Below are 24,237 nucleotides of genomic sequence, written 5' to 3'. Positions count from 1 at the left end.
CAAGGGGGAATAAATTTAGCTACCGCACTTTTATACGATGTAGAGATTAAATTTATTAGAGTTCACTCAGCTTCCAGCTCGCCCCCTCTCCCTTTCTACCCAAACAGCCCCGTGCAATTGTTTCAGCACAGCCGAAGCCGGGGGGGGCTGGTGTCTGGGGTGCCCCCCTTGTTCTGGGTAAGCAGGCACAGTGGGCCAGTGCCTGAATTTAGGCACGAGCGTGGTTCAGGCTGAGAGCGGTCCCAGCCCCAGGCGGCTGCAGCTCAGCAGAGCAGAGCTCCCCCGGGGCCACGCTTGGCCCTTTGCAAGTTCACAGCCTGCAGCGCTCGCCCGCTGCTTCCGCACCGTGTAGCACAGCCCTGGCTGGATAAAAGGGACGCCTCTGTCCCAAATGCTGCCCCCTGACAGGGGAACTGCTGGCCATAATGCTGCAGAAAGGCTTGGGTCCCCAGGCTCCCAGGGGCCACTGGGATGGAAGCAGGGACATTTCGCACCAAGCTCAGCAAAAAAGTTCCAGTGCGGCTGAGCTGGCGTCTGCTAACGCTCAGGGAGCGGCACGCAGCAATGCATCAGAGCCTAGCAAGAGAGGGGACAGGTGAACAAAGTAGGAGTGAGAATTAAGTACAAGCTTTAAAATGAGCAAAGCCCCAGTGCTCTGGGTTAGCAGTTGTTTTCCCAAGTCCTTTGTCCCCACCTAGCAAATCCAGCTGTACAACACAGGGATTCCGGTGCCTGCACCTCATTAATATAACGGGAGGAAGGCAGATGCTTTGTCCGTGCTGACCGTATGCAGAGCCCAGACACATTCCTGCCTAGCAGGGTGCCTTATTTATGATTATGTTGGATCTGCCAGCGCAGACATATGTTGGTAAGGGTCGTTTATTCTTGTTTGTAAAATGTATGGCTGCTCCTAGCTTACGCACTGTCAAAACTGGAAGAACTGGCCCCAAAATCTCTTGCTGCATGATTGGATCAGACGCCTGTACATCTGTTAACGCTGTAGGAGCTGTAAAATGAAATAAGTTTCACTATAACTCAAGCACCTCGATTACTGCCACAATGTGTAAGCAGCAGAGCCGGCTGCTGCTCTTGCAGAAATGACACAAACATACATTTTGCCAAGCTGTATGTAAATTTATACAAGGCAGCATTTGCTCTGCTAGCGCAGAGGAGGAAGGGCTGCTACGTAAGTGGGCCCCCACCCTGACAGGAGGTGCAGGGGCTGCATCCGAAAAGGAAGCCAAAAAGCCAGGGGCCAGCAGCGGTCCCGCGCTGCTCCTGCCAGGCCGGGGGACCAGAAGGACCACAGGCCAAGTCCTCTGCAGTCGCAGGCCCCTGAAGCACTCATTTTGTCTGGAAGAAAATCCCTCCCTGCCCAAACAGCCAGTTTTACAGCACGGTAAGCCCCGGCTAGAAGGGGACAGGCATGCAGTTAAGGCACCCCCGGTAAGAGGCACAGTCCCTGCATCAGGCAGAAGCAGACTCGGCCCTGGCTGTGTTGCAGAAATCCATCCTGCTCTCCCACCTCCACAGCAGCCTGACCGCTCAGCACCTGCACAGGTCCCTAACGGGCTGCAAGAGCTGGTGCGCGTCTCAGTAAGTGCGAGCAACCAGAAAACTGAGCTGCAGGACTGCTTTGTCTCGTGCCGCTCGGTGCTGCAGGGCACGTCCTCCCTCTCCGTCCCAACACGCAGCCAGCCCCTGCCCAGCGCACGGCCACGAGTGTATCGAGGGAAGGACTACTGGCCTGCAGCGGGTCAGGGACGTGGCACGGTCCTGGCGTGCATGGAGCCAGCCCCAGCAAGCTCCCCGCTTGCTGGCTCACCACGCAGCGACGGCGGAGCAGGCATTTTGCAGGCCTGGCTGTCTCTTGCCAGCTTTCTGCCTTTGCAGCATCTGCTGTGGGGTTTCTTTTTGCTGTTTTTGACGGCACCATATGCCTCGGTGTCAAAACAATGGTGCTTGCACACTGACTGGGAGCCCTCTTCCACGCTCCCGCCGAGCGCCCTCTCCCCAGCCGAGCCGAGCGCCCATGGGGCTGCCCCGAGCGCCGCGGTCCCGGCCGGGGAGCGGGGCCGTCAGCACGGCGAGACCTGGCTTAGGGGGGGGACAACGTGGGGCTCTGAAGCTGGTAAGCGAAGGGCTGCACCACCACGTACGTACCCACCTGAACGCCGAGGGGAAGCTGGACCTGCGGCGACAGGCACAGCTCCGCACTCCTGCAAGGAAGCGTTCCCAGAGCCAGGCGAGGGGAAAAGCCCGACGCGAAGGGCCCCACACGGGAAAATCAGCAGGGGCTTCCAGCCCAGCTCCCTTTACCCCTACCTCCAAGAAGCACCTCTACTCTCCTGAAGGTACCGAGGACCCAACTCACAGCACCCTGTGGACCAAACAGCGTTTCTCCAAGCACCTTCTAAGACCCAAGGACAAATCCTGCTCACAACAACCCTGCCAGGTCCCTCCAGGCTCAGAGCTGTTCTCATCGCCACCAGTAGCACCCCAGGAGCCCATCTCAGGGCTACCCGAGCACATGAGAGGATCCAGCCTGACAAAAGGGACGTCCAAGTGACAGCAGCCTCCACCTGCTGGCGGAGTATCAACGCCCCAAAGCTCTGCTCCCACCTCTGCCGTGCGCCCTGAGCAGGAGCACCACACCCAGCGGTTTCCCTGCCCCTAGGGGAAGGAAGAAGAGACGTCCAGCCATCTTACTCACACCAGGTTTATTTTTCTCTTCCCTGCATTTCTTATCCAAGGGATGTACCAAAGGCTCCACCGGCAGCAAGTCTTCCATAGAAAAAACAGTCAATCTCCCACGGCAGAGCCATCCTGCCCTGCAAGCAGCAGCGCAGGCAGGGACCAGACACACTCACAGCCCTCTGCTACGGGAAAAACGTGTTAAAGCCTCTCAGTCAGCCAGGAGTCAGCTACTCAGGAGAAATATCCTTGTGCACGCGGCCACCGGGGCATTTACCAGACGATCACGTTTTATACGCCAGCTATAAAATCGGATGTGGCGTCTTGTAGTGCAATATTTCCAGGTTCGGAGGGACCTAGCAAAGGCTGCGCTAAGATCTCTTCTAGGAATCGTGCTCCTGAGGAATAAGGGGGAAAGGGGAGCAAAGATTTTACCTCAGTGCGCTCAACAAAACGTCTCATCGAGCAGTCACTGTGCTCTATGTAGACACTGCGTTCTCCTACAAGAGGGATCTCGCGTAAGATTTCACACTATGAATGGTGCAACCCAGAGCCTAAACCTTTCAACTACACAATCAACAACAGCTTAATGCCAAAACGCTATGGAAAAACAAACAAAAAACCCTAACCAAATTATTTTTACTATCAACTTTAGCTTCTCTGGACTTAGTCCAGTACCTTGAGTTCTCTGAACGCAGACATTCCTGCCCTCACCAACGCTTCCAACCACTCCTGCTCAATATTACCGAGACGACTCAGAAAAAGGACCCCAACGCCGCTTCCAGCCATTGATTTAAAAATAAAAAAAATAAATAAAATTCTTTCTTTCTTTCTGAAACTCTGCTAAAGCCAGACAGAACAGAGAAGGATGAAGCGAAGGGCATTTCTTTCCTCTCGGCTGAACGTTGCCAAGTATCTTCTGGGTCTGCTTGAAATGCGAACACGCGGCGGGTAACAGGGCCTCTACCAAAGAGCCCAGGGAACCTTCCCCGCGAGGACAGGGATGCAAATCCCCGCTAGACGGACCAAGGCAAGGCAGAGGACGAGGCAGGGTACGTCAGCCTCACACCAAGCGGCTGCTGCGAGCCGACTCGTGCAGCGAGGCCCCGACACGGCCGTGCAGCGCGGAGGGGCCAGAGCGCAGGGTGAGAGCCGCCAGCGCCCCAGGAAGGGGACGAGGGGGGAGGCAGGCCAGCGGAGCTACCGGCAGCCTCTGAGTTTGGTTTTGTTAGTGAGCGGTGACAGAGGAAGGGGGGAAGGTGGCTGGTTTTTAATCCTGTCCCAGAGCAGGAGGATGTGCGTGGCTTTCCTTTCCGCCAGGACCCAGCAAGGCCCGAGCGGCCCGGCAAACTGTGCTCCCGCCGGGCCTGAGGCAGGGCGTGCAGCAGCACGAGGGATCCAGGCTGGGAAGCTGCAGACACTGTACAAATGAGGCTCTGGACTTCGTTAGAAACAGCAGGAAGGGCCCACCCCTTCCCAACACATACACGCATGCACACACCCCCACACGCTCACGCTGTCCTGAAACGCAACGTCCTGAAATTCACGACCACCTGCAAAAGCTGCCTGCTCCAGGCAAACAGCAGCCGGAAAAGTAAGGCCAGAAAGAGACAAAGCAACCAAAATAAAGACTTTGGCAACAAAGTGAATGTGGCTGTTACACAGAGGCCAAGTCTGAGTCCGCAACAGTGCATCTCCCTAACCAAAGAGACTGCAGACAAAGTGAAACTTCTGTCCCCGTGAGAGGAATTTTGCCAGGGGAGGTTTCCAGAGGACTCTCGGCGGCTCCACACGTTCCCCTTCCAGAGAGGGCAGGGGGCACCTGCCCCACTGCAGCACTCTGCTGGGGAGCGAGGGCTGCCCGAGCTGTGTGCCAGCTCCCGAACTCTGGAAGCTAAATAAAATTAAACCTCTTCTGCTCCCAAGCAAATTCTGACAACAGCTCCTTTCGTCCAAATCGCAGGCTTTAGCAAGAGCTTGGCAGAGGCACAGCTGGCTCAGCACGCTGACCCCCACGCCTGCTGCTTGAGCTCTTAACCTACAGCACTCCGAAGCCTTCCTGAGAGCGGCAGGGTCCATCTGCTCGCATTTAACCTGCTGCTTCTTGCGTCTGCACTAGCGGTTCATTCTCGAGACGAATGCAAGGGCCTTGCACAGAGCAAGGGTGTCGGGAAGCCCCCCCCCCCCCCCAGTACCTGACCTGAGTAAAGAGTGCCTGTTTGTGGCACATCCAGTGCTGCTGCCTCGTGCTCGTCTCCTTGGGGGCTCAGTCCTGTTTCTGCCCTTGTGCAGCTTTTCACTGACTGACTTCCACCCAGTAAGAAACTGGACCAGCTCCTGGGAAAGGAAAAAAGAAACGGTCCCCTGCGGCAGCTGCCCAGCCTGCTGGGGGTATCGCGGTCACACTGACTGGCACTTTTAATGCTCCTTTTATGCTCCCCCGGGGTTTGCTTTTAAAGATGATTTACGTGGGTGTCAAGTGAAGTGTATTGGGGCAGGCCCATCACCTCCTTCATCATGGAGAAGTGCCCAGGAAGAGCCAGCCCTGTCTAGCCCAGCAGCTCTTCCCTGTAAACCTCTGTTATCAGCTGCACCTCTCCGGCCTCCGAGCGAGCAGCCAGCTCCCGCAGGGCTGACACACTCTGTGCGTGAAGGCCTCCACCTCCAGCAGCAGTCAGCAGCTCTGAGAGCCCCTGTCGTGGAGTCCAGGGCCATGGCAACTAGGACAGCTCAAAGCCAGTGTTCATGCTGATGGCGTAGCGCAGCTTCTCCCGCAGGATGCTCTTCTTGCTGTAGTTGGGAAGCTTGAGGAGGTTGAAACAGGTAGAGGAGGTCGGGAGCCGCCCACCTGGCTCTTTCTTGCGGATGGTGAAGAAGCCCCGCAGCACACTGCCCAGCGTGTCCCCGGTGTCCTGGAACGGGGTAGAAATGCTGAGCTCATCCTGGCTACACACAGGTGCTAACACAAAGCCCGTCTGCTGGGAACAGGGAGAATCAAACCCCAAAGCCCTGCTCCCCACAGCTGCTAGAAACGAGCTTCTCTTTTAACTTCAAGTGCCATTACACACACAGGGTCCCTTTGCAGGGTGCAGAAGAGGATCAGTGGCACAGAGAGGTCACATGCGAGGAGAAAACATAACCCTGCAGACAAGCAATAGGAGCCCAATTGCTGCTGTGCACGGGAGAAGGGGGGTGCAGCCATGAGCATCCTATCGGTGGAAGGCTGCTTTCACCTTCCCCCATGGAGCACATATCTTTGCGGTTTAGTTTCCTGGTCAGACAGAGGAGATGAGGAGGCCGGGCAGGGAAAGAGGCCTGCCAGAGGTGAGGCAGGGAATGCACGGGACACGAGCGAGCAGGCTGCCTACCTGATCGTCAGAGACTTCCACACAGCGGATGGAAAACGGAGGCTTGAGGTAGGCAAAGCCCAGAAGTGGAGGCCTAGAGCAGCTGGTAACGAACTGAAAAAGTGATGGACAGTGAAAGACAGCGGCAGTGCGAGCAGCCGGGCTCCCACAGACACGTGGCTGATGCAGTCGCAGTGAACAGCTGCTTGGACTGGCATCTGAGCACCCCGCGGTACAACGCCGCTGAGCTTTGGTGCTCCGCTAGCCTTTGAAAACCGCCGTCTCTGCAGGACTGTTCGTGGCAGTGCAAGGGCATTTATGGGACCTTTGCTCCCAGGGCTGCCCCTCTGCTCGCCCAGGGGAGCAGCGTGGGGGTTTTAAGGCATTAAGCATTCTGATACTCCTATTAGGGCAGAAAACAGGCTGCAACAGCGCTGGCCCAGCCACCCCGAGTTCCAAGTTGGGCTGAAATGACCGCATTTACCTTGAGAAACATCGCTCTCTCCTCAGGGCTGAAGTCATTGGCTAGGATGTCCCACAACCAGATAATGACCCGGTGACTCCCGTGGAAGCCCCCGTAGTACACCGTGTGTTTTCTGGGGAGAGAAAGGTTGTGACAGGCTCGTGGCCCGCTGCAGCCAGAGCCCCCACAAAGGGGCTGGATCAGAGAAAAGGGAAGGGCAGAGAGAAATTCTGCTCGCAGGAGCCATTGCATGCCAGTGGAGGAAAAGACCCTTCATGTTCGTTAATACTTTCTCCAAATTAGCTTTAAGGAACTTGTCCTTCTTTATGTTTGTTTCCATCTGCTCCTCAAATTCCAATTAGGAGGAGCAGGAAGTTGGGAGTCGGTCTCCTGCAGGCCTCCAAATAACTAGGCAATAAACCAGCCTGGTTTGCTGAGTGGGAAAGGCAGCAGACTGAGCTGGCCACTTACTTTAGGTCCTCGAGGTCAATCTCGGCATTGTCACCGGAGATCAGTCGCTGCAGCTCCGGCGCGGAGAACATACGAATCCACTCAGGCTTGATGATCGACCTGAATCCGCTGATGAGCGCCGCTGTCTGACTCTTGATTTGCGTGTGCATGCGGAAGTGAGCCATGAGATGGATGTAGCTGATCCTGCGGGCAAGGGGCAAGGTGGTGGTGGGGAAACGGAGCAGCAAGAGACACCCACCTCGCTGGTGTGACACGGGGCTGCCAACCTGCCTCGCCAGCCCACGGGCACTAGCACTGCCTGGAGAGGCATTATTTCTTCTCCTCCAGGGTCCTGCTCTTTATTTAAGCAGGAGGAGCTGTTCCTCTGCCCGGACTTTTTTCCTCCTGTCTCTGGGCCTGCCTGGTCCTTCCTCAAAGCTCCTTCCCAACCCAGAGACCAGCTGGCTCTAACAGTTAGTTGAATAACCCTGGCTGAACAGCAGCTGACACAGGGGGAGCATGCAGCCAGCTCCTCTTTAAAGGATCAGGACCCCAGCGACAGGAACTTCTCTAGGTCTGAAAATCAGCTCTCTGGGCTCTGGTACTGCCTGCATTGAAACCCACGGCTGATCAACGTGGTTGTAAGAGGGTATCATTCCTGAGCAAGCCGGTAAGCAGGAATAGTTGGAAGGGAAAGAGCCGACAGATGATTTTGCACAGAGTTTTCCATGGCTCTTTCAGACAAATGCAGCTTAGAAAATAATTTGATACTGCTGTGAGCGGCTACGTAGACAGAAGCAGCACTGCCAATGCCTTACACTAGCCACGTTTTCTATCTTGTTAGAGTCCACCACATTTTAGATGATCCTTAGAACACATGAACTGCTATGCAGTACATGCAAAAGAGGATTCAGCGTCTGCTCACAATCCTTAGAAATACCATGCATATGAAATGCTTTGCTAGTATGAAAATACAGGCCTGGTTTCAGTTCCTCGGGATTAACAAGTCACGCCCTGCAGAGCCTTCACTGGAGCCGGAACTAACACACTAAAAAAACTCAGGAGATTTCCACGTGCATCCCAGGAGTACAGACGAGGTGCAGTGTTTATTAGAGGGAGGCACCATCATTCTTCCTCAGCTTACCAACAGTCGAAATAACCGACCCTGCTGTTCATCAGTTCCTAGGCAGACACCACCACAATCACGTCGAGTGGCTTTTCAGCGAGGTAACCTCACTCTGCCATTAAGAGACAGAACTGTTTCCAGATTGCTTTCACTTACAATACTTCTCCCGCTCCCTCTCAACTACCAATTTGTGTGCACATCTGCACAAAAGCTTCAAAGTTTCTGCTGTAAGTGAGCACAGCAACACACAGGACTTTCAACCTCCTCCCTGAGCTGATTTCTGACAAGCCAGAGAGATCCTTTCAAATGCAAACTCCCTGGTCAGAGCTCAAGAGGGAAGAAGACTGGGAAGCTCAGACTGCAAAGCACGCTAACAAAGATAAATCTTCAGGTAGGACCCGGCTTTCACTTGCCATTAGAGAGAACAACCCCCAGATTACCAGTTCAAACACGCATCTGCTTAATAGATATTTTACCCTGCTTTTATGATCACTGAAGGGTATAGAGAAGAAAAAAAATGAAGGGAACAAAAAGGTGGGTTTGGTTTTCAGGCTCTGGAGTTGACATTTACGATAACTATCTAAAAGCCGGTTATCTGTGAAAATAGCTACAGGGCTCAGTGTCTCCTCTGATTTCCTGTGTCTAAAGTACGACTGTCGACTACATTTGAATTCAACACTGTCTCTTCTGAAGAACAGTGCTTTATACAACTGCCACATGTTATCATTTTGAGAAGATCTGTCTGCTCCAAGGTGTCTTTGAGCATCTGTGCCCTCTATGTTCACGACTGTGTGCCTGAATTGCTTTGAATCCATCTGTCTGTATCTATCACCATCATTAAATCCTGCAGAATCTCACAGACTGTGTGCCTTTGACCTCAGAAGCACTGTTTCAAGAAGTAAATTGTCAATTTTTATTTTGCAAATCGAATTTAATACAATTTCTGCCGATGAACTGTAACCAGTAAATTCTATTACGATATTTATGGGCTCCTTCTACTCTAATCTATTTCAATTCATTCCAGATGCAAGAATAAAGTATTTTGCAGTGATGACCTTAAAAATCTAATTGCTGTACTTACTTATTTTCATTGGTAACAGGAATGGTCTTCCCTCCAGGAACAAGTTCATGGCAAACCAGCTGAGGGAAGAAACGATTGTATTGCTAATTACTGCCTGGAACCACCATGGAAAGAAATGCCACGCTAAGCTGTCACCTCCCCAAAAAACAAAATTTATTTTTACACTAAAACAGTAGGATTTAAAATTTAAGTAATAATCCTGCTTCTGCCTCAAACCAGTTTCACTTGACTATTAACACGGTAACGGAGCAGCAGGGAACTCCAACTCTCCCACCAGTGGTGCCAGCCCATCTTCGAGGAAGCCTCCTCTCTCGTCTGATCCACCACTGCTGAACCGCACACAAATCAATTCAAAGAGCCCTGGGGGACCGTCGCAAACGCAGAATCCAGAGACAGAACAACCTCAGAGCCTCCGCATGGCCCAGTCTAACAGCCCGGTCCGAAGCTATCTGCTCCACGAGTCTCACCTGGGACCACCTGAGTGACAGAGCTCCCCGGAGCTTCACTCCCTCAAGCTGGGCACTCAAAACACGAAGCAGAGCGTGCTCAGAAAGCAAGATGGGGGGAAGGATCCTTCCTGCCCTGTCAGGCCAAAGCCTGGTGCTCAGCCGACAGCACTGCTCACAGATAACGGCAGGGACCCTCGGGGTGCTTGCTACAGCAACAGTTAGGGCTCATCTACGCACCACCAGAGAGGCAGGAATTCACTGTTCCCATATTCCCATATTCCCAGTGTCCTCTGTGCTTCGTTTCCAGGTGACTTCAAAGGTCAAAATGGAGCCTGGCACAGGGAACAAGCTCAGCTCCCTTGTGCCCAACACAGCCTTGTACCTAGCAAGGATGGATAAGTGCATTCAGGAACCACAGGGTTACCCCACCCGGCTGCTTCAGGATGGCCAAAGCACAATGCAAACAAGAATCCCCGGGTTTATCCTGAACTTTGGAGTGCTGCAGCCTTCAATGTCTTATTGCTGGGCTCTCATATGCTGGTTTCTTACTTTGTTTTTAAAGTGGAAAGCATAAAACAATGTTTTTCAACTAGAAAAGAAAAAATCCTGGCACTAGAAAAGTTAAGGGTCAGAGGGCAAACTTTGTTGAAAGAGCTATTCTCTGCCCACGGCTAAATAGTGAACGAAGCCACAGAATCCTACGGCTGAGTTCAGACAACCTCTGAATCTGAGCCAGCCTTTGAGTACAGGCATTTTTTTGTAAAAGGAGAGCGGAGCTAAGCCCTAACCGCAATCAAACACGAGGTCATTTACGAGTCAATCTCCTCGAGGTTCTCAGTCAGATGGGGCCACGTACAGCATGCAAGTTACCCACCCAGAATCAGAGTGAAAAGCGCTCTGCGTAGCACAAGTCTGAACAGATTGCCTGTTAGATGCCCAAAACCAGCTATCAGAAAGCTCAGCAGAGAAAAATAGATGCCTTCTGCTGGCCACACAGATGTCAGGTGAGCGTCTCTGCCCTACAGACACTAATGAAAGATAGGATACTTCTGCTCAGGGATCAAACCTACTTCTGCTGCTAACTGCTTATATTCACAGCCTGCCACTTCGGGCATCACAGGCTTTCCCACAGCAGCAGGCAGCGATCCTCAGGATCGCTCTCTGTGCTTCTGAGGCTCTTCCTGGAAACATCAGACAGACAGACAAAGGAGAGAATCCCTGCAGAAAACAGCTAGGATCTAACCGGAGCAAGAGGGATTGCCTGAGCCAAGACTGTGGACTCACTATCGGCGTTCATCAACAGATAGCACAGGAAAGGTGCTGGGAACACAGCAGGGATGAGGTCCATGTTATTAATAAAATTAATAAGAGCCTACCTGACCCATCACATCTTCATCGTAGGACAGCGTTAAGCCCAAGTCACTGATATCACCATCATAACGCTACGGGAACAACAAAGAGAGGGAAAAGTTCGCGTTCAGCAGCAGGAACAGCAGCTCTGCATTTCTGTATCACCCTCCCGCTGTGTGATCCCTAAAAGGAACTAGGCAAAAAGCACAACAAATACACGACTTGCTCGAAGTTATGGGAGACTGAACAAAATCTGAGGCTAAAACTCGGGAATGACGGATTTCCAGTTCCAAGCTTACACCTTCAGACTCCTTTTTCATCCCTCTTGCCCCAGTAAAAACACAGGGTCGCTGCATGCCAACTTGCTTTGCTATCAGCACGCAGCTCCACTAATACTACTACTTTCAGGGTGTTTTTCAAGGCGATCAGAACCCTAAAGGCATTTGCAAATCTAGTGTTCCTAGCAGCAGCCAGTGGTAAGGGAGTTGAACGTCAGGAAAAATAATGCTCAAACCTTAATCGAAGTGAGATTTTTATAGAACTCGGAGTCCAAGGAGGGAAGTTCATCTACGGAGCTGTAGAAGACACTGTGGTGGTGTCCAAGTAGCTGACTCAAGAAGAAGGAAGCAAAGGGCACATCCACAACTATTCCCTGCAGACAAGAAGAACGCAGAAGGAAAGTCACTCCGTGTATTTGCTACGTGCAACATCTTTGGTCACCTAGGAGGCCTGCGGGACAGATTATGTGTTGTGGGACAAATGCAGAGATGTAAGGCACTGAAATCAGCTCAGCAAGCCACATCCTCTTAAAATCCCTTAGCTAATGGAAAGGTGCAAAAAGGCAAACACAAAGGGGAACTCTGTTTCCTTTAAAGAACTACCTTAGGTGGAGAAGGTCATTCTGCCTCTGAACTACTTAGTGCAATACTACCAGTAACAATAACCTAGTACAGCTGCTTTAGCTCACCTCGTATACAGCCTTCCCAAGCATCTTTCCCACAAACTCAAAGAGCTGCAGGTAGTTCTCATGAATGTAAGATGTTGGGGATGGATACAGCCTCTCATCACCACTGGTTGTCTGCACACAGAGAGAAGAATACAGTGAGCCAGGCTGTTTGTGTTTGCAGCTACTCACAACAGTTAGCATCTGCAACCCTGCAGCGTACCTTGAACAAGTTGAGTGCAGGGTCGAACACCTTTTTTATTATTTCTTCCAGAAACTCTTTGAAGACACCATCTTGATCGATACCAGCCTCATCGACACCCAGATCATTCACAAATTTCACTCTGATCACTCCCTTCATGGCGTTCTGGGAAAGCTGTCGTAGCTGCTCATATCCATCCTACGCAGACCGGAGAGCCACGGGACAAACGTGGTAAGACACGTGAAACACCCACGCAGACATGCAGCAGAGACAGGGGTACAACGCATAAATCTGCATTTGTCATTGCATTTTTGTGTCCCAAACGACTGGCATTTTTCCTAGTCAAAACTCCAGGTCTGTAGCAGTCTGAACTGAAGTCCAACATTTCCCTCTAGCATTGACTCATCAAAAAGCAGACAGAACTGCCACAGGGTCCCTCAGCACCCACAGAGAAGATAAAAACATATTCACGTCCCTCCCTTGTCAGGCCAAGTTGCTGGCCTGTTGGCTCCTGCAAGCCAAGTCGCTCACCTCCAACATCCGTGAGCGGCGGATGGTGATGTGGGTGACGTGAGGTGACGCAGAGCTGGTTTCAACCAGTCCAAGCTTCTCCTTCTCCTTCGTAACCATGTTTCGGAAAAGAAGCACCCTCTAAAAAAGAAAACACGGGTAAGCTTTCACTCACAGGGATCCTCATCCTCCCATGCAGCAGGGCTTTCAGATGTTCCTGATGCACAGCTACACCTAGCTGTCGATCGTCCTGTCCCCAGGTTGGCCCTATACCATCATCACCTATTCACTAGAAACGGGGAGGATCTGCCTCCTTGTTCGCCAGCGAGGCAGAGAAATTCTTGAAGCCCTGCTTTGGAAGGGACGAGGTCCCGACAATATTGAAAGTAAAAGCACCTTTCCCATCACCACATAAAAATTCATCTTCTCTGCAGGTTTGCTGTTTGCAAAAAGACACCGCTCTCTGCATCAAGACTCTCTCCAAAGCCACACGGTGCACTGCTGGCTGACTTCAGGCAGCTGCCCACACAAATAAGCTCTCTCCCAGGGAAAGAAACCAAGATAGTTTAGAGGAAATGCACGGGCGAGAGCAGGGGAGGGAGGAGACGACCTTTATTTAACTAGCATCCCAGTCACAAGCTTCACCCTATAAAATGCTCAAGATACACGTCCCTTCCATCCCAGGCTACCCAGGTCACCCTGGCTTTTCAGCCCCCATCCTTTGCCCCTGTCCCACTCACATTCTTGTGGGGAATGACATGCGGGATGTACTGCAGGAGCAGCTGGGCTCGTTTCTTGTCCTTGTCCAGCTCCTGGAAGAGCACGCTGGGTTTGAGGTCCCTTACAAAGAAAGGCACAGATTCAGAGACCCCTGAGAAACGCCCGGGTACAGTAAATAGCTGGGGGTAGGACAGAGATGAAACCCGTAATGACTTCAAAAGTGACTTAAGGTGCTCAGGTGTACACATCTGAGAAGGCCAGAGCCACGCAGGCCACTGGGTGCCGAGTCCCTTTTCAGAGCATCGCCCTCCACGAGTAGCAGCTTATCACGACACCACAGAAGAGAAGCACCTCTGTGGGGTATTTAAACACAACAGAAGGGGTATCCTTAAATGCAAGCAACCCAGGGAGCACTTCCAACCTTGCCCTCGCAGGCAGAATGAAAGGCACCCGATCTAAAGGAAGGGTTCCCAAACCACTCTCCCCAAGGGGAGCTGTTGCACTGGGACAAGCAGAGAGCTGCACAGGAGCCTTGCCGCGAGCTGGGACACTTACTTGCGCAACCAGTGGTCCTCAGGAGCAAAACGCCTGCGGCAGTCCCTTTCATACAAGACCATGAGCCAGCCATGGACAGAATGGAACAGCTCCAGCGTCTCTCCTCGGGCATTCTCTGAACAAAAGGAACAAAGCAACAACGTGCAGGAACCGTAGGTAACAGGAGTGTCCAGGAGCAACATGTCCCATGCTGGTAGGGGAGGTGTATTTCTCCTAACTGCCTTCAGAGGGAAGGAAGAGATTTTGCGCCTCCCAGGAGACAGACGCCCTCTTCTTTGATCAAAGTGAAAAACTCTTAGCTACACGAGGGCCATCTCAGCAAGCTCCAACCAAGCCGTTGCAACAGAAATGGACTATTTTATTCAGTTCTGAGAACCGAGCTGTACTGAAATTATTCCCACATACAGACTGACACTGATAGCTACTGAGACTCTAGCAAGATGGCAAAAGTCAATATCCCCATCATGTCTGGTAACAAATTCTCACTTGAAATAGACGAGCGCATTGTATTTGGTGCCAAGCATGACAGTGGCATCTGGACACCAAAGCGCTGGGACATATTCTCAAGCCACACAATAATATGTTTTTCTTCAAAGCAATTATTAGCAGAAGCTCCATATTCAAAAATTAATGCCATATATTGTTCTAATAGCATCCTCAACTTAGGCTACTGAAAGCACTTACCCACAATTCCATCCCAGATCATCTTAAACACAAAGGAATTCAGAAAAGATGAGATGGTAACAAGCTCCTCCAGTTTGAATGAAATCTGCTCTTCATAGACTTCTATGTCATCAAGAATCCTATCGGAGAAAACAAATGCAAATGTGCAAGTGTCAATTTAACTCCCTTTTGAATTTTTTCATAAAGGCACATTATCCTTTAGCAGCAGCTTATTTCTATGACAACTGACACACACGAGGATCTGAAGTCATAAACAACTAAACCCTATTAACTGATTTTAATTGATATTCGATCCTAACAGAAAAGAGCATGAAAGGTCTACGATAGAAGCAGACAGTATTTCATAGTTAAAAGGACCTATGCGCTAGTCCCCAGGAGACCTTTTTCATCATCCAAGCTAAGAAAACTGTCTCGACTGACCAGCAAGGACAATTTTCCACCACCTCTCCCATCCCTTGTGCTGTGCAAGTCAGTGAGCGATACAAGAGTTGCAAACAGAAGCACGTAAGCTGCAGAGCTTCCTTGCAGCTGAACCACCATCAAAAGCCCATCTGGAGCCACCAAGGTACATGCTTTGGACTGATGCAACTGCTGCCCATAAGCAGCAGCAATGTTTATGTCCCTTCCCTAGCTAGTTCTGCAATATTTTGTCACCACTTCAGCCAGCTGTATATTCCTGAAGCAGCCCAAGGCCGATGGGGGAAGTCCTTTTGAAGCCCTCTCTTCCTCAGGATTGCATTTGAAAAGCCTGCTGCTTTACTCTACCCAGTTATCTTTAAGCAAAGTCAGCAATACATTAACTATTCCTCCTGGAACCTAAGAAACACAAGAGTTTCACGTTACAGATCTAGAGCGCTCCCTCCTCTCGCTACCTACGTGATAAGGTGGCGGGAGCAGTCACAGAAGAGCATCAGCATGGCCAGCAGCCTCTTAGATTCCTCCGTGTCATTATTCAAGCATTCCAAGAAGAGCTTTAACCCGCCCTGTGGTCCCAGCTCACAGATAAAAGCCCACAATTTGGGCAACAGATCGTCCAGGTAGGTGAGGCCTGGCAATGGAAAAATACAAAGCACACTCAGTAAAGCTTTCTCTGCCTGCTTATTTGTGCATACTCGAAGAGAGAAGTGAAACTCGGAGCTGACAGATCCTTTTGCAAAGCAACCCTTTGCTTGAAGGGAACATTGGCATCACACTGGGCTCCCAGGCCTGTCTGTATTAAGAGGAGATGTACAGTCACCAGGAAAGCCAAAAAAAAAAAAAAAAGAAGGCTTTTTAATGAGGGATTAATTATTTGCATATCTGCAGCCCTCTCCCACTGTGGACTCCTTCCTCCACTCCGTCCACCAGACCAAAAGAGCACTCATCTCCTCCTCTACCCATCTGGAAGACAGGCAATTTGTTCTTAAAACGTATGAAAGCATTCAGTGTTTCCATCACAAAGATTAATATTGCCAGGCTTCTTGAAAACACTGACTCAGTCTTAAGTTTGGTATGGAGTAAGCAAGGTTTCATTATAGGAAAACTTGCTTTAATTTGTATTCTGGAGTGTTAATGCTTGATAAAGAAGTGATGAATGTTATTGATCAGGTGTATGATGCAGGATGGAACAAGCCTTCCACCCAACCAGTCAATAAACCGTTGTCAGCAATAAAACTACCAACAAGTCAACAGAATTTAATAAGAAAAATCTATTTTTTCTCCACTATTAAGCAATTTGAAAAGCACAGATGTGCCCTCACCTGTGAGTATCTGCAGGCGGATCTGCGTTAGGGTTGTGAGAGTGGTCTGGTACAGGACGCAGATACTGCACACCTTCTGCACTTCTGCTGAGTCCACTCGCTTGCCCCCAACAGGCTTGAGAATGTTGCGGACAGACGCAGACTTCTGGAAAGCTCTCTTGAAAAGATCTGGTGACAGAGAAGCACGTGAAACGTTGGCTCAGGAGACAGAAACACTATTCCAAACCATTTCTCATCCTCAGCCACTCGGCAACCTTGCGGTGAAGAGGATTTTAGCAAACTGGGTCACTGCACGGACAGCAGGTTTTGGTAGATTTTTCTCACAGAACGCTGTATAGCTGCCAGCAACGCAGAAGAATGTTTCGCGGGGGACATTACTCTGGAGCTTAAAACCTTACCAGAACTGCAGTAACTAATGAGCCACAGGATCTAGCGCTACGGACAGCAGCTGGGAAATAGCTACCTGTCTTATTCTAAACATGCTGTCTTCTTCTAAATCTGCTTCTGCAGAATCCTCATGCTTCACAGGCCCAGAAGCCAGCTTCACCTCGCTTTTCACGTGGGAAGCTGGCCTCCCCATCTTGCCTCGGAAAGCAGTAAGCACTTTAGCTACTTGAGCAACAATAAAGAAAAAAACTGCTAAAATAAGCACATATTTTCACAGCACCAAAGTACAAGACTTGCCCCGGGTCACAGAGGCATTGTGAGCTGGAATTACGAATAACTTAGATCATATCCCCACCTAAGCAGCGGCAGCTGCTGCAAGTAATTACCCAAAGCTTTTAGCTTAAGTGGAAAAGTCCAGCTCCTGTGAGACTGGGAGAGAGAAACACACACATGCACGCAACCCCTCTCCCCCCAGCATGTAGACACAAAAGCAGCCCTCCAGAACTGACTCTTCATAGGGAGGCTGTTCTGAGGGGAAGCTGGCTGTGCTGGCAGCTGAGCTGTTTCCTGATTCTCCAGCAATTTCTTGCTGAGCACATCACTGAAGAGGATGCGAATCATATGGACTCCCCAGAGATGCTGCAGTTGCTTTGTCAGCAGAGGCATGGACTCATTCAGTCTGAAAGACAAGTCAGAGAGAGATGTTAAAAGGCAGGCTGGTATAAAACACCAGTGATACTCCGATACACTTAGCTCACAGCCAGAACGGAGTACGAACCCACCCTGCAGATGGTCCTCAAAGGAAAAAACAATATACAGGTCCTATACCAAGCGTGCCAGCATGGCCACTGTTACCAGTCTGACTATACTAATTGAATTTCCTCATGTAATCATTTGTGTACGAATGAGACGGTTTAAATTGTGCAGATATAACCTGAAATAGCTGAGAAGTTATTCTGGATAGGGTCACACCGTTCATCTCAAATCATAAAGCACTTTGCAGCTTATAAATAAATAGAGGCTTAAACCATCTATCACCATAAGGTTGTCTTTACTTACCCATAATCCACAGTCTGTGAAAACCAGCCCAGAACAGGATGCCAGTGGGTAAGATTGGATTTCTTTTGGGAAACGTACTTCTGGCAGTAGGAGAGCATGTGAATGAGCACACCCACAAAATGAGCTGTCTCCTCCTCAAGAACTTTATCGTTCAAGGAGCCCAAGAACACAAGATTACCTGGCAGAACAACCAGTACAGCAAAACTTAAAAGAGGCACAAGTACTGCAGGACAGCGGTTACAGATAAAAGAGACAAAAAGAACTCACAACGATTTTCAAGTCCACAAAAGGATTACCGATAAAAAATTACTGTTAGAGGCTACCCTACAGGAAGCCATTTCCATCACATCAACCACTAAGGTGGTGCATCCCTTTGGCATTCTCTTGCAGCCTTCTCATCTGTAACTATCTAAATAAGGGTAAAATTTGGTGAATTGGAGGCAGATCTGACCCATGGAGAATGAAGATGCGAGTCAAGACTCTCTTCCAAGCACAGAAGAAGGACGTCTTACAGGTGCTTACCCAACAAACACAGAGTGTGACTTCCTTCTAAGCACACGCAGACATCTCGGCACTGCACTTCACGACTTAAGAACAGGATGAACTTGCGGAAAAGCTCATGAGATTCTATCACTGCCAGCCGCTGAAATACAGAATTTAACTGCAGGTGAGGCTGAGAAGCACCACACAGAACAACCATAGCTCATCTGCTATCAGCAATTTGGACTTACTTGCCTTTCCAGATAAATCAGAAAGTTAAAACTGTTGAAGAGAGTAAGTCCTTGACACGAAGCTGGTCTAAGAAATGAAAAACTTTGCAGCTGAACAGGCCACCTTCTAGTTATAGACAGACTTTCAACTGTCTGCAAGAGCACAGAATGCCCATTTTGCGCAACAATTGCTGTCTGCACCAAGCTACACAGAGGAGCAGACACGTTTAATTAACTAGACGACAGCCCGCTAGTTCCCATCAGAGATCCTCTGCCATGCAACAGACTGATTTCTATTTTGCCTTTGCCTACAATTACAGAAACGGAAGAATAATGACATGCAAAAATTCAAGCTGCGTGTCACATATTTCTTTATGTTTGTTTTATTTATTTATTTGAGGACAGTTCAGTCCATCACCTCACTAGTGTTGATAACTCCTGTGGTATTAGAAGCCCGGAGCATGTGGAGGCATCAAGCACTTCCTCAGCAGAGCTTGAAATTGGAAAAGAAATGCCAATGTTCTGTTCTAAGAGCTGATAAAATGGAATAACAAGTGGCCCAGTGTGATACTCAGTGGATTTTTGGTACTGTTACCTCACCCACTTACCTCAGGTGTTAGAGTAGCGAGATGAGTCATTATAGCAGGCACAGACATGATATGGATCAGAAACGACCTCAACAGATTGTCTGAAAATTGTGCAGCAATCACAGGTCTACAGAGAGAAAAATACTTCAGTGCAAGGTATCTGACCTAGCAAAGTAAGAAGCAGTCTTTCTAACCGAGCCATTCAGGACTGGCTTCTGATTCTACCCCCATCAAGAAGCATGACTGGAAAAGAGCGTTCACTTACACTGCTGTTATCACAGCAAGTTCACAAAATTGATCATGACTCCAGGGAATATAGTAAGTCAAACAGTTCACAGCATAACGTATTGTTACACGGCACATCCACGCAACCCAGAGAGCTACAAATGTTAAGCGGTTCATCTCCTAAGTTTCCCCTCTCCCCACTGCCATGAAGACAGTAATTAAATGATGTTTTCCTTACGCAGAAGTTAGGAGACGTATTCAAGAGCTCTCCACGGTAACAGATAAGTGTGCAACAGCAGTTCATCACGAAGGGGCACAACTGTACTTATCCAGAGAGCTCCGGTCCCTTCTGAGGATTCAGCAGAACGGCAAGCAGATCCTGTATTCTGAACTGGAACTGCACTCCCAAGTCTAGACTTATGCTAGCACTTATTACTAACTTAATAGCATTCTGACCTGAAAAAAACGATGACAGGAAAGTGAACTATTTGCCTAAAGCAGCTCTTTTATCAGGGAGAAGCTCCCAAAGGCACAAAGAGACTGGCACAGAGAGAGGTCTGCAACAGCACAAGAAAGCCTTTGGCTGCACATCACCTCAAGCCGCTCTGGCTGCCTTACCTCAATGCGAGGGAGAAGATGGCAGTTAAAGAGCCTTTGGACAAGGATGGTCTGGATCTTGCCAAGCCATTAGTTAGCAAAATCTGGAATAAAACAAAAAAAAACCCTGCAGTCCTCAGATAAAAGATTATAACTGTTTGTGAAAGATGCTGCGTTCGTTTTCAGAGCCGGGAAAGAACACCAAAAAAAATGAAAAAGAACTACTAGATATTTGGCCAAAACCAAAAGGTTCAGGTTAATAACGGCATATAGAGAAACTGCACTCAAATCAGGCAGCCTGCAGTTCTTATTTCTCTAGGAACTGTACTCAGAAGATTCCCAGGCCTTTTAAAATTAACAGGCAATGCTCGCAGCTGCTTTTAGTATCATTCTAATTTAAAGGATTAAGTAGAATGACATCAGTTCCTTTCCCCAACAGGACAGCACACAACCCAAATCCATACAGTAAGTCAGCAGCAAAGTTAGGAAAAACATTCAAAAGTCCTTGCTCTTGTTATAAGACGATGAAGTAGCATTTAGATTTGGCAGTAGAGACAAAAGGCAGACGATGCATTTGGGCTCGACAGGAAGACTCTGCTCTGCTGCTCTGAAGAAAAGCACGCCCACACAAATCACCAGTGCTCCCCACCCAGCCTCTCCCCGAGGAACCAGCACCCAGAGATCACAAAAGCTTCCTCAGAGCATGGACTGCAGCACGAGACTGGGGCTTGTTCGGACTAAACTGAAGACAATTGTAGGTGCCCGAGACTGACCTGCAGCACAGAGTAAAATCCCTTCTGGTTGAGGTGCCCCATGATGTTAGCACAGATGTGGTTCATGGCAGGCCGCAGGGTTTCACCTTCCAGGTTAAAACAGCGACGTTACTAAACCAGTATCACACAGTTGCACTGCTTATTCTCTTACAAACTATGAATTGATGCGTCAGTTCACGAGCCCTTCTTGCACAAATTCCTTGCCCTTACGTGCAAAAGGACCGTTTTAGCAGCACTTCACACCAAGTTTTGGTAAAACGGAACGTTTAAGCTATAAGAGCCGCATTTCCTCACTACACTTGTTTACTTTTTCTCTGTATTTCCTCCACAAACACAGAGTTAAATGTACATCCCTTTATCCTCTGAACAATTCTGGCGAGTGAGACTCTGGAGGCCTATAAAAACCTTGCAACAGCTGTTGCTGTTCTAAGGGAAGTAGCCTCCTTCATCTCAAAGGAATCCTTACTGCCATTCCATGCTCTGTGCAAGCACAGGCATAGCAAATCTTTGTGGTAAGCATGGGGAGAAGGCAGGTGCAGAAACAGCATTCAGGAGATTGCACAAACAAGTCCCAGATCAGTGCCTTAAGATACTGAACTGGATACACCGACCTTTTCCCCGAAGGATTTTCCAGGTAGAAGTGTCTGTGAAGGTGACGAGCATCGTGAGGTGCAAATTGACCAGCCTGGAGTCTTGTAAGATGTCAGGCTGCAAAAAGAAGCACCAGCATTAATAAATCTAATCACCTCTGTGACAAACTGCAGAGTTGTTAGATGCAGGCAGACAAAAACGCAAAGAAAATGTTTTTTTTTTTTTTTTTACCTTAAGCTGCTTGAGAAATTCACAGCAGAACCACAAAATGTCCTTGATCTGTTTGATCCATAAGAGCGTGAGGTCTTTGGAGAGCGCCAGGGACACGTACCACACCTGAGGCAGGCAGGATACGAACGGGCGCAGCGATCAGTGTTTGTGCTGCTGACGGGCTAAATACATTACCAGGAAGCTCTGCAACAAAACCACCTCCTCAGAGCCCCGCTGAACCCAGCAGCGGAGCCAGGTTAGCTCTCTTCCCAGAGAACACTTGGTCAGAGCACACCACCCACCACGGAAGGACACTAAAAATATTGGAGGGCTGGTGAGGAACCTGTCCGAACAGTCACGATGGAATCTCAGCCATGTTCAGCGGGGTTTGAAAGCTAAATAATTCCAACAACACCAACCTAAATCCCCACCCACAGAAAAACAAGACAAAACAACGCCCTGCTGACCTTGGGCTCGTTCTCAACATCCATACTATTTAGAATACAACGGCACAGCTTTTCGAATCTCTGCAAAAACAGACAGAATAACAAAAGAAGCGATGTTAGTTCTAACTGCAGTAGGGGCTATGCTGGAAAAGCGCGAGGAACAGCTCAGCAGAGGGAGCAAGGTCGCTACATATGGACACAGCAAGTGTTCCAGACACGTTCCCCACGGGCACTGCTGCTGGCTCCTTCCCCGAGGGCTCATCTACACGCACTGTGCAGAAGAGCTCCCTCCTTGGCCACCCTGCTCGTAAATAGGAGGAATTCCTCAGCCTTCCCAGTCTGGTATCCAAACTGAGGGGGGTGCCCAGAAACAGAGCGCAAAGAAGCACAGGCCGGTCCCTGGCTCCCAGGGGACTGATGTGCTGCTGGAAGGGGAAGGAGAGGAGACAGATTTCAGCAGTGCACCTCGTTACCGTAACGCAGAACTCCAAACGGATAGCAGGCACCTAAAGATTCTGTATGTGGTATTCACGTTTGGTTTTCATGCTGTAAATCCAGAAAGATGCATTCGCAGTATTTGTCCCTTTGTCAACAGGAGGAGTTCATTGGAACAAGGACTTAAAAAGTCACCCACTGCTGCTGCAATTTAAATACAGCCTTTCATTTTTTCAATTGTTTTCTTTTCAATTAGCCCTCACAGCTTTCTAGGGAAAAAAATATCATCATTTCATGGACAGAGACACTACAGCACAGGGCTTTACCCCGAAGCCACGAATTCGGGGCAAGGTCAGAACAGCAGCTGCAATACAAACAGCCCGCACCCTGCACTATGCCAGGACAGATCTTTGTGGGCTGCCACAACGTGCCTGCCTGGGGAGCTGGCCGAGCTGACAAAATCATGAGGCGCAGCTCAATTTCCGCTGCTTGCACGGTCACCAGGAAAAACAGTTGTTAAACTATGCCCCGAGTACAGAACCGCTACTGAAACATTCAGGGGTTCTTCTATTTCAGTCCCGCAGTAAGACCTCTCCGAGAAGGACCAGGAGGCAGAGATCACGTTTCTGAAGCCAAAAGATATTGCAAGGGCCTACAGGAACACTGGGTAGCTATTTAAACAGAGTCAATGTTAACGCACGTCACTGAAAGAAGAAAGGAACGTCGGAGCAGAAACCTTACCTCTTTGTCCTCTTTGTGATTAAAAACAAACAGCAGCTTCCTAGCAATCCTGAAGACACAAAGCGCGCTCCTTCTGCTCGAGGCGGATTCGTTCGCCCCGAAGAAATCCTCCACTTCTCTCCTAGGAGAGGGGGAACACCGACACCGGCGGTTAAACCCCAGCACGCCGCTCTGATTGAGAGCAGAGCGCGGAGGGCAGACCCGTCACGCACCTGACCTCCCTCCGCAGGCGGCAGCGGCACAGAAACCTCCTGACCAGGGCCTGGATCTGGACGGCGGCACGCTCCCGCTCCTTCAGCTCCCTGCGCTCCTCCCGGGCCTGGCGCGCCTTGTCGAGGAACTGCGCTTTGGAGGACTGGCCGGCGCTGAACATTTTCACAGCCTGAAAAACAAACGGAAGGAAAGAAACACGAAGTGAACCGAAGGCAAGAAGCACTCACCCGCGGCCGGGGCTGGGGACGAAGCAGGGACGCGCAGAGGGGGGCTCGGGTTAGGGCTGAGCGCCCGCCCCCAGCACCTCAGCGGGGCAGCGGCACCCAGCAGCACCGCGGGGCTCACAAAATAGCGCGGGGCAGAGCCCGGTCACGGCCCCCGGGGCTGCGGGGAGCGGCCGCGGAGCTCGGTGTCGGCCTCGGTGCCGGTGCCTAACGCAGGGCGGCGGAACCGAAGCGCGGAACGAGCGAGCAAACGGCAGTACCGTCGCCGCCCGGCCTCCGCGGCTGCAGGGCAGGCCCAGCGGTGCAGCTCCGGCCCCGGCCTCATAAAATCACCTGCGCGCGGGAAACGGGAGAACGGCAGGGACCGAGCCCACGGGCACCGACGGGTCCCCGGCAGCGCCCCCGGCCGCAGCCGCTCGCTGCCAGGCCTCGCAGGGCCGGGCCCGGGGCTCCGAGGGGGCTCTGAGGGGCTCTGAGGGGGTCCCCGGGCCGCCCCCCCCCTCCCGCCGGTACCGAGCCCGAGCCCGGCGCCCCGTGCGGCGCCGCGGGGCCGGCCGCCAACCTCGCGCTGCCGCTGCCGTTCCGCCGCGCCGCCGTTCCGCCCGCTCTCCCGCTCCCCACCGCCTCCGCCGCGGTGCGGCCGCAGCGGGACCGAGCGGCTCCGCACCCGGCTCCGCGCCCCGCCGCCGCCCCCTGGGGCCGTGGCCTTGAGGAGGGGCGGGGCGG

The 24,237-nt window shown here is 50.7% G+C and overlaps 1 protein-coding gene across 3 annotated transcripts; it reads right to left on the bottom strand.

Annotated features, from left to right (window-relative positions):
- Positions 1-2,701: 2,701 nt before the first annotated feature.
- On the bottom strand, positions 2,702-24,209 carry UBE3B (ubiquitin protein ligase E3B). Of its 3 annotated transcripts, none has more exons than XM_040577602.1 (27): positions 24,074-24,209; positions 23,287-23,456; positions 23,075-23,195; positions 21,920-21,979; positions 21,474-21,578; positions 21,263-21,359; positions 20,652-20,737; positions 19,900-19,982; positions 19,078-19,183; positions 18,282-18,402; positions 17,760-17,937; positions 17,210-17,379; positions 16,314-16,481; positions 15,451-15,622; positions 14,575-14,693; positions 13,891-14,005; positions 13,356-13,455; positions 12,637-12,756; positions 12,127-12,303; positions 11,928-12,038; positions 11,475-11,612; positions 10,987-11,052; positions 9,162-9,220; positions 6,976-7,158; positions 6,526-6,637; positions 6,063-6,155; positions 2,702-5,606 (listed from the first exon to the last, which is right to left on the bottom strand). In XM_040577602.1, exons 2-27 carry the CDS (start codon positions 23,445-23,447, stop codon positions 5,415-5,417), a joined length of 3,213 nt encoding a protein of 1,070 aa, XP_040433536.1. In that variant the 5' UTR covers positions 23,448-23,456; positions 24,074-24,209; the 3' UTR covers positions 2,702-5,414. The 3 variants fall into 3 exon arrangements, with proteins under 3 accessions (XP_040433536.1, XP_040433535.1, XP_040433537.1); XM_040577601.1 differs by lacking the exon at positions 24,074-24,209 and adding an exon at positions 23,845-24,052; XM_040577603.1 differs by lacking the exon at positions 24,074-24,209 and having other exon boundaries at positions 23,292-23,437.
- Between the last annotated feature and the right edge of the window lie 28 nt (positions 24,210-24,237).

Source organism: Cygnus olor, chromosome 17 (genome assembly GCF_009769625.2).
Source record: "Cygnus olor isolate bCygOlo1 chromosome 17, bCygOlo1.pri.v2, whole genome shotgun sequence".
Lineage (NCBI taxonomy): Eukaryota > Metazoa > Chordata > Aves > Anseriformes > Anatidae > Cygnus > Cygnus olor.
This window is presented reverse-complemented; position numbering and strand designations above follow the sequence as displayed.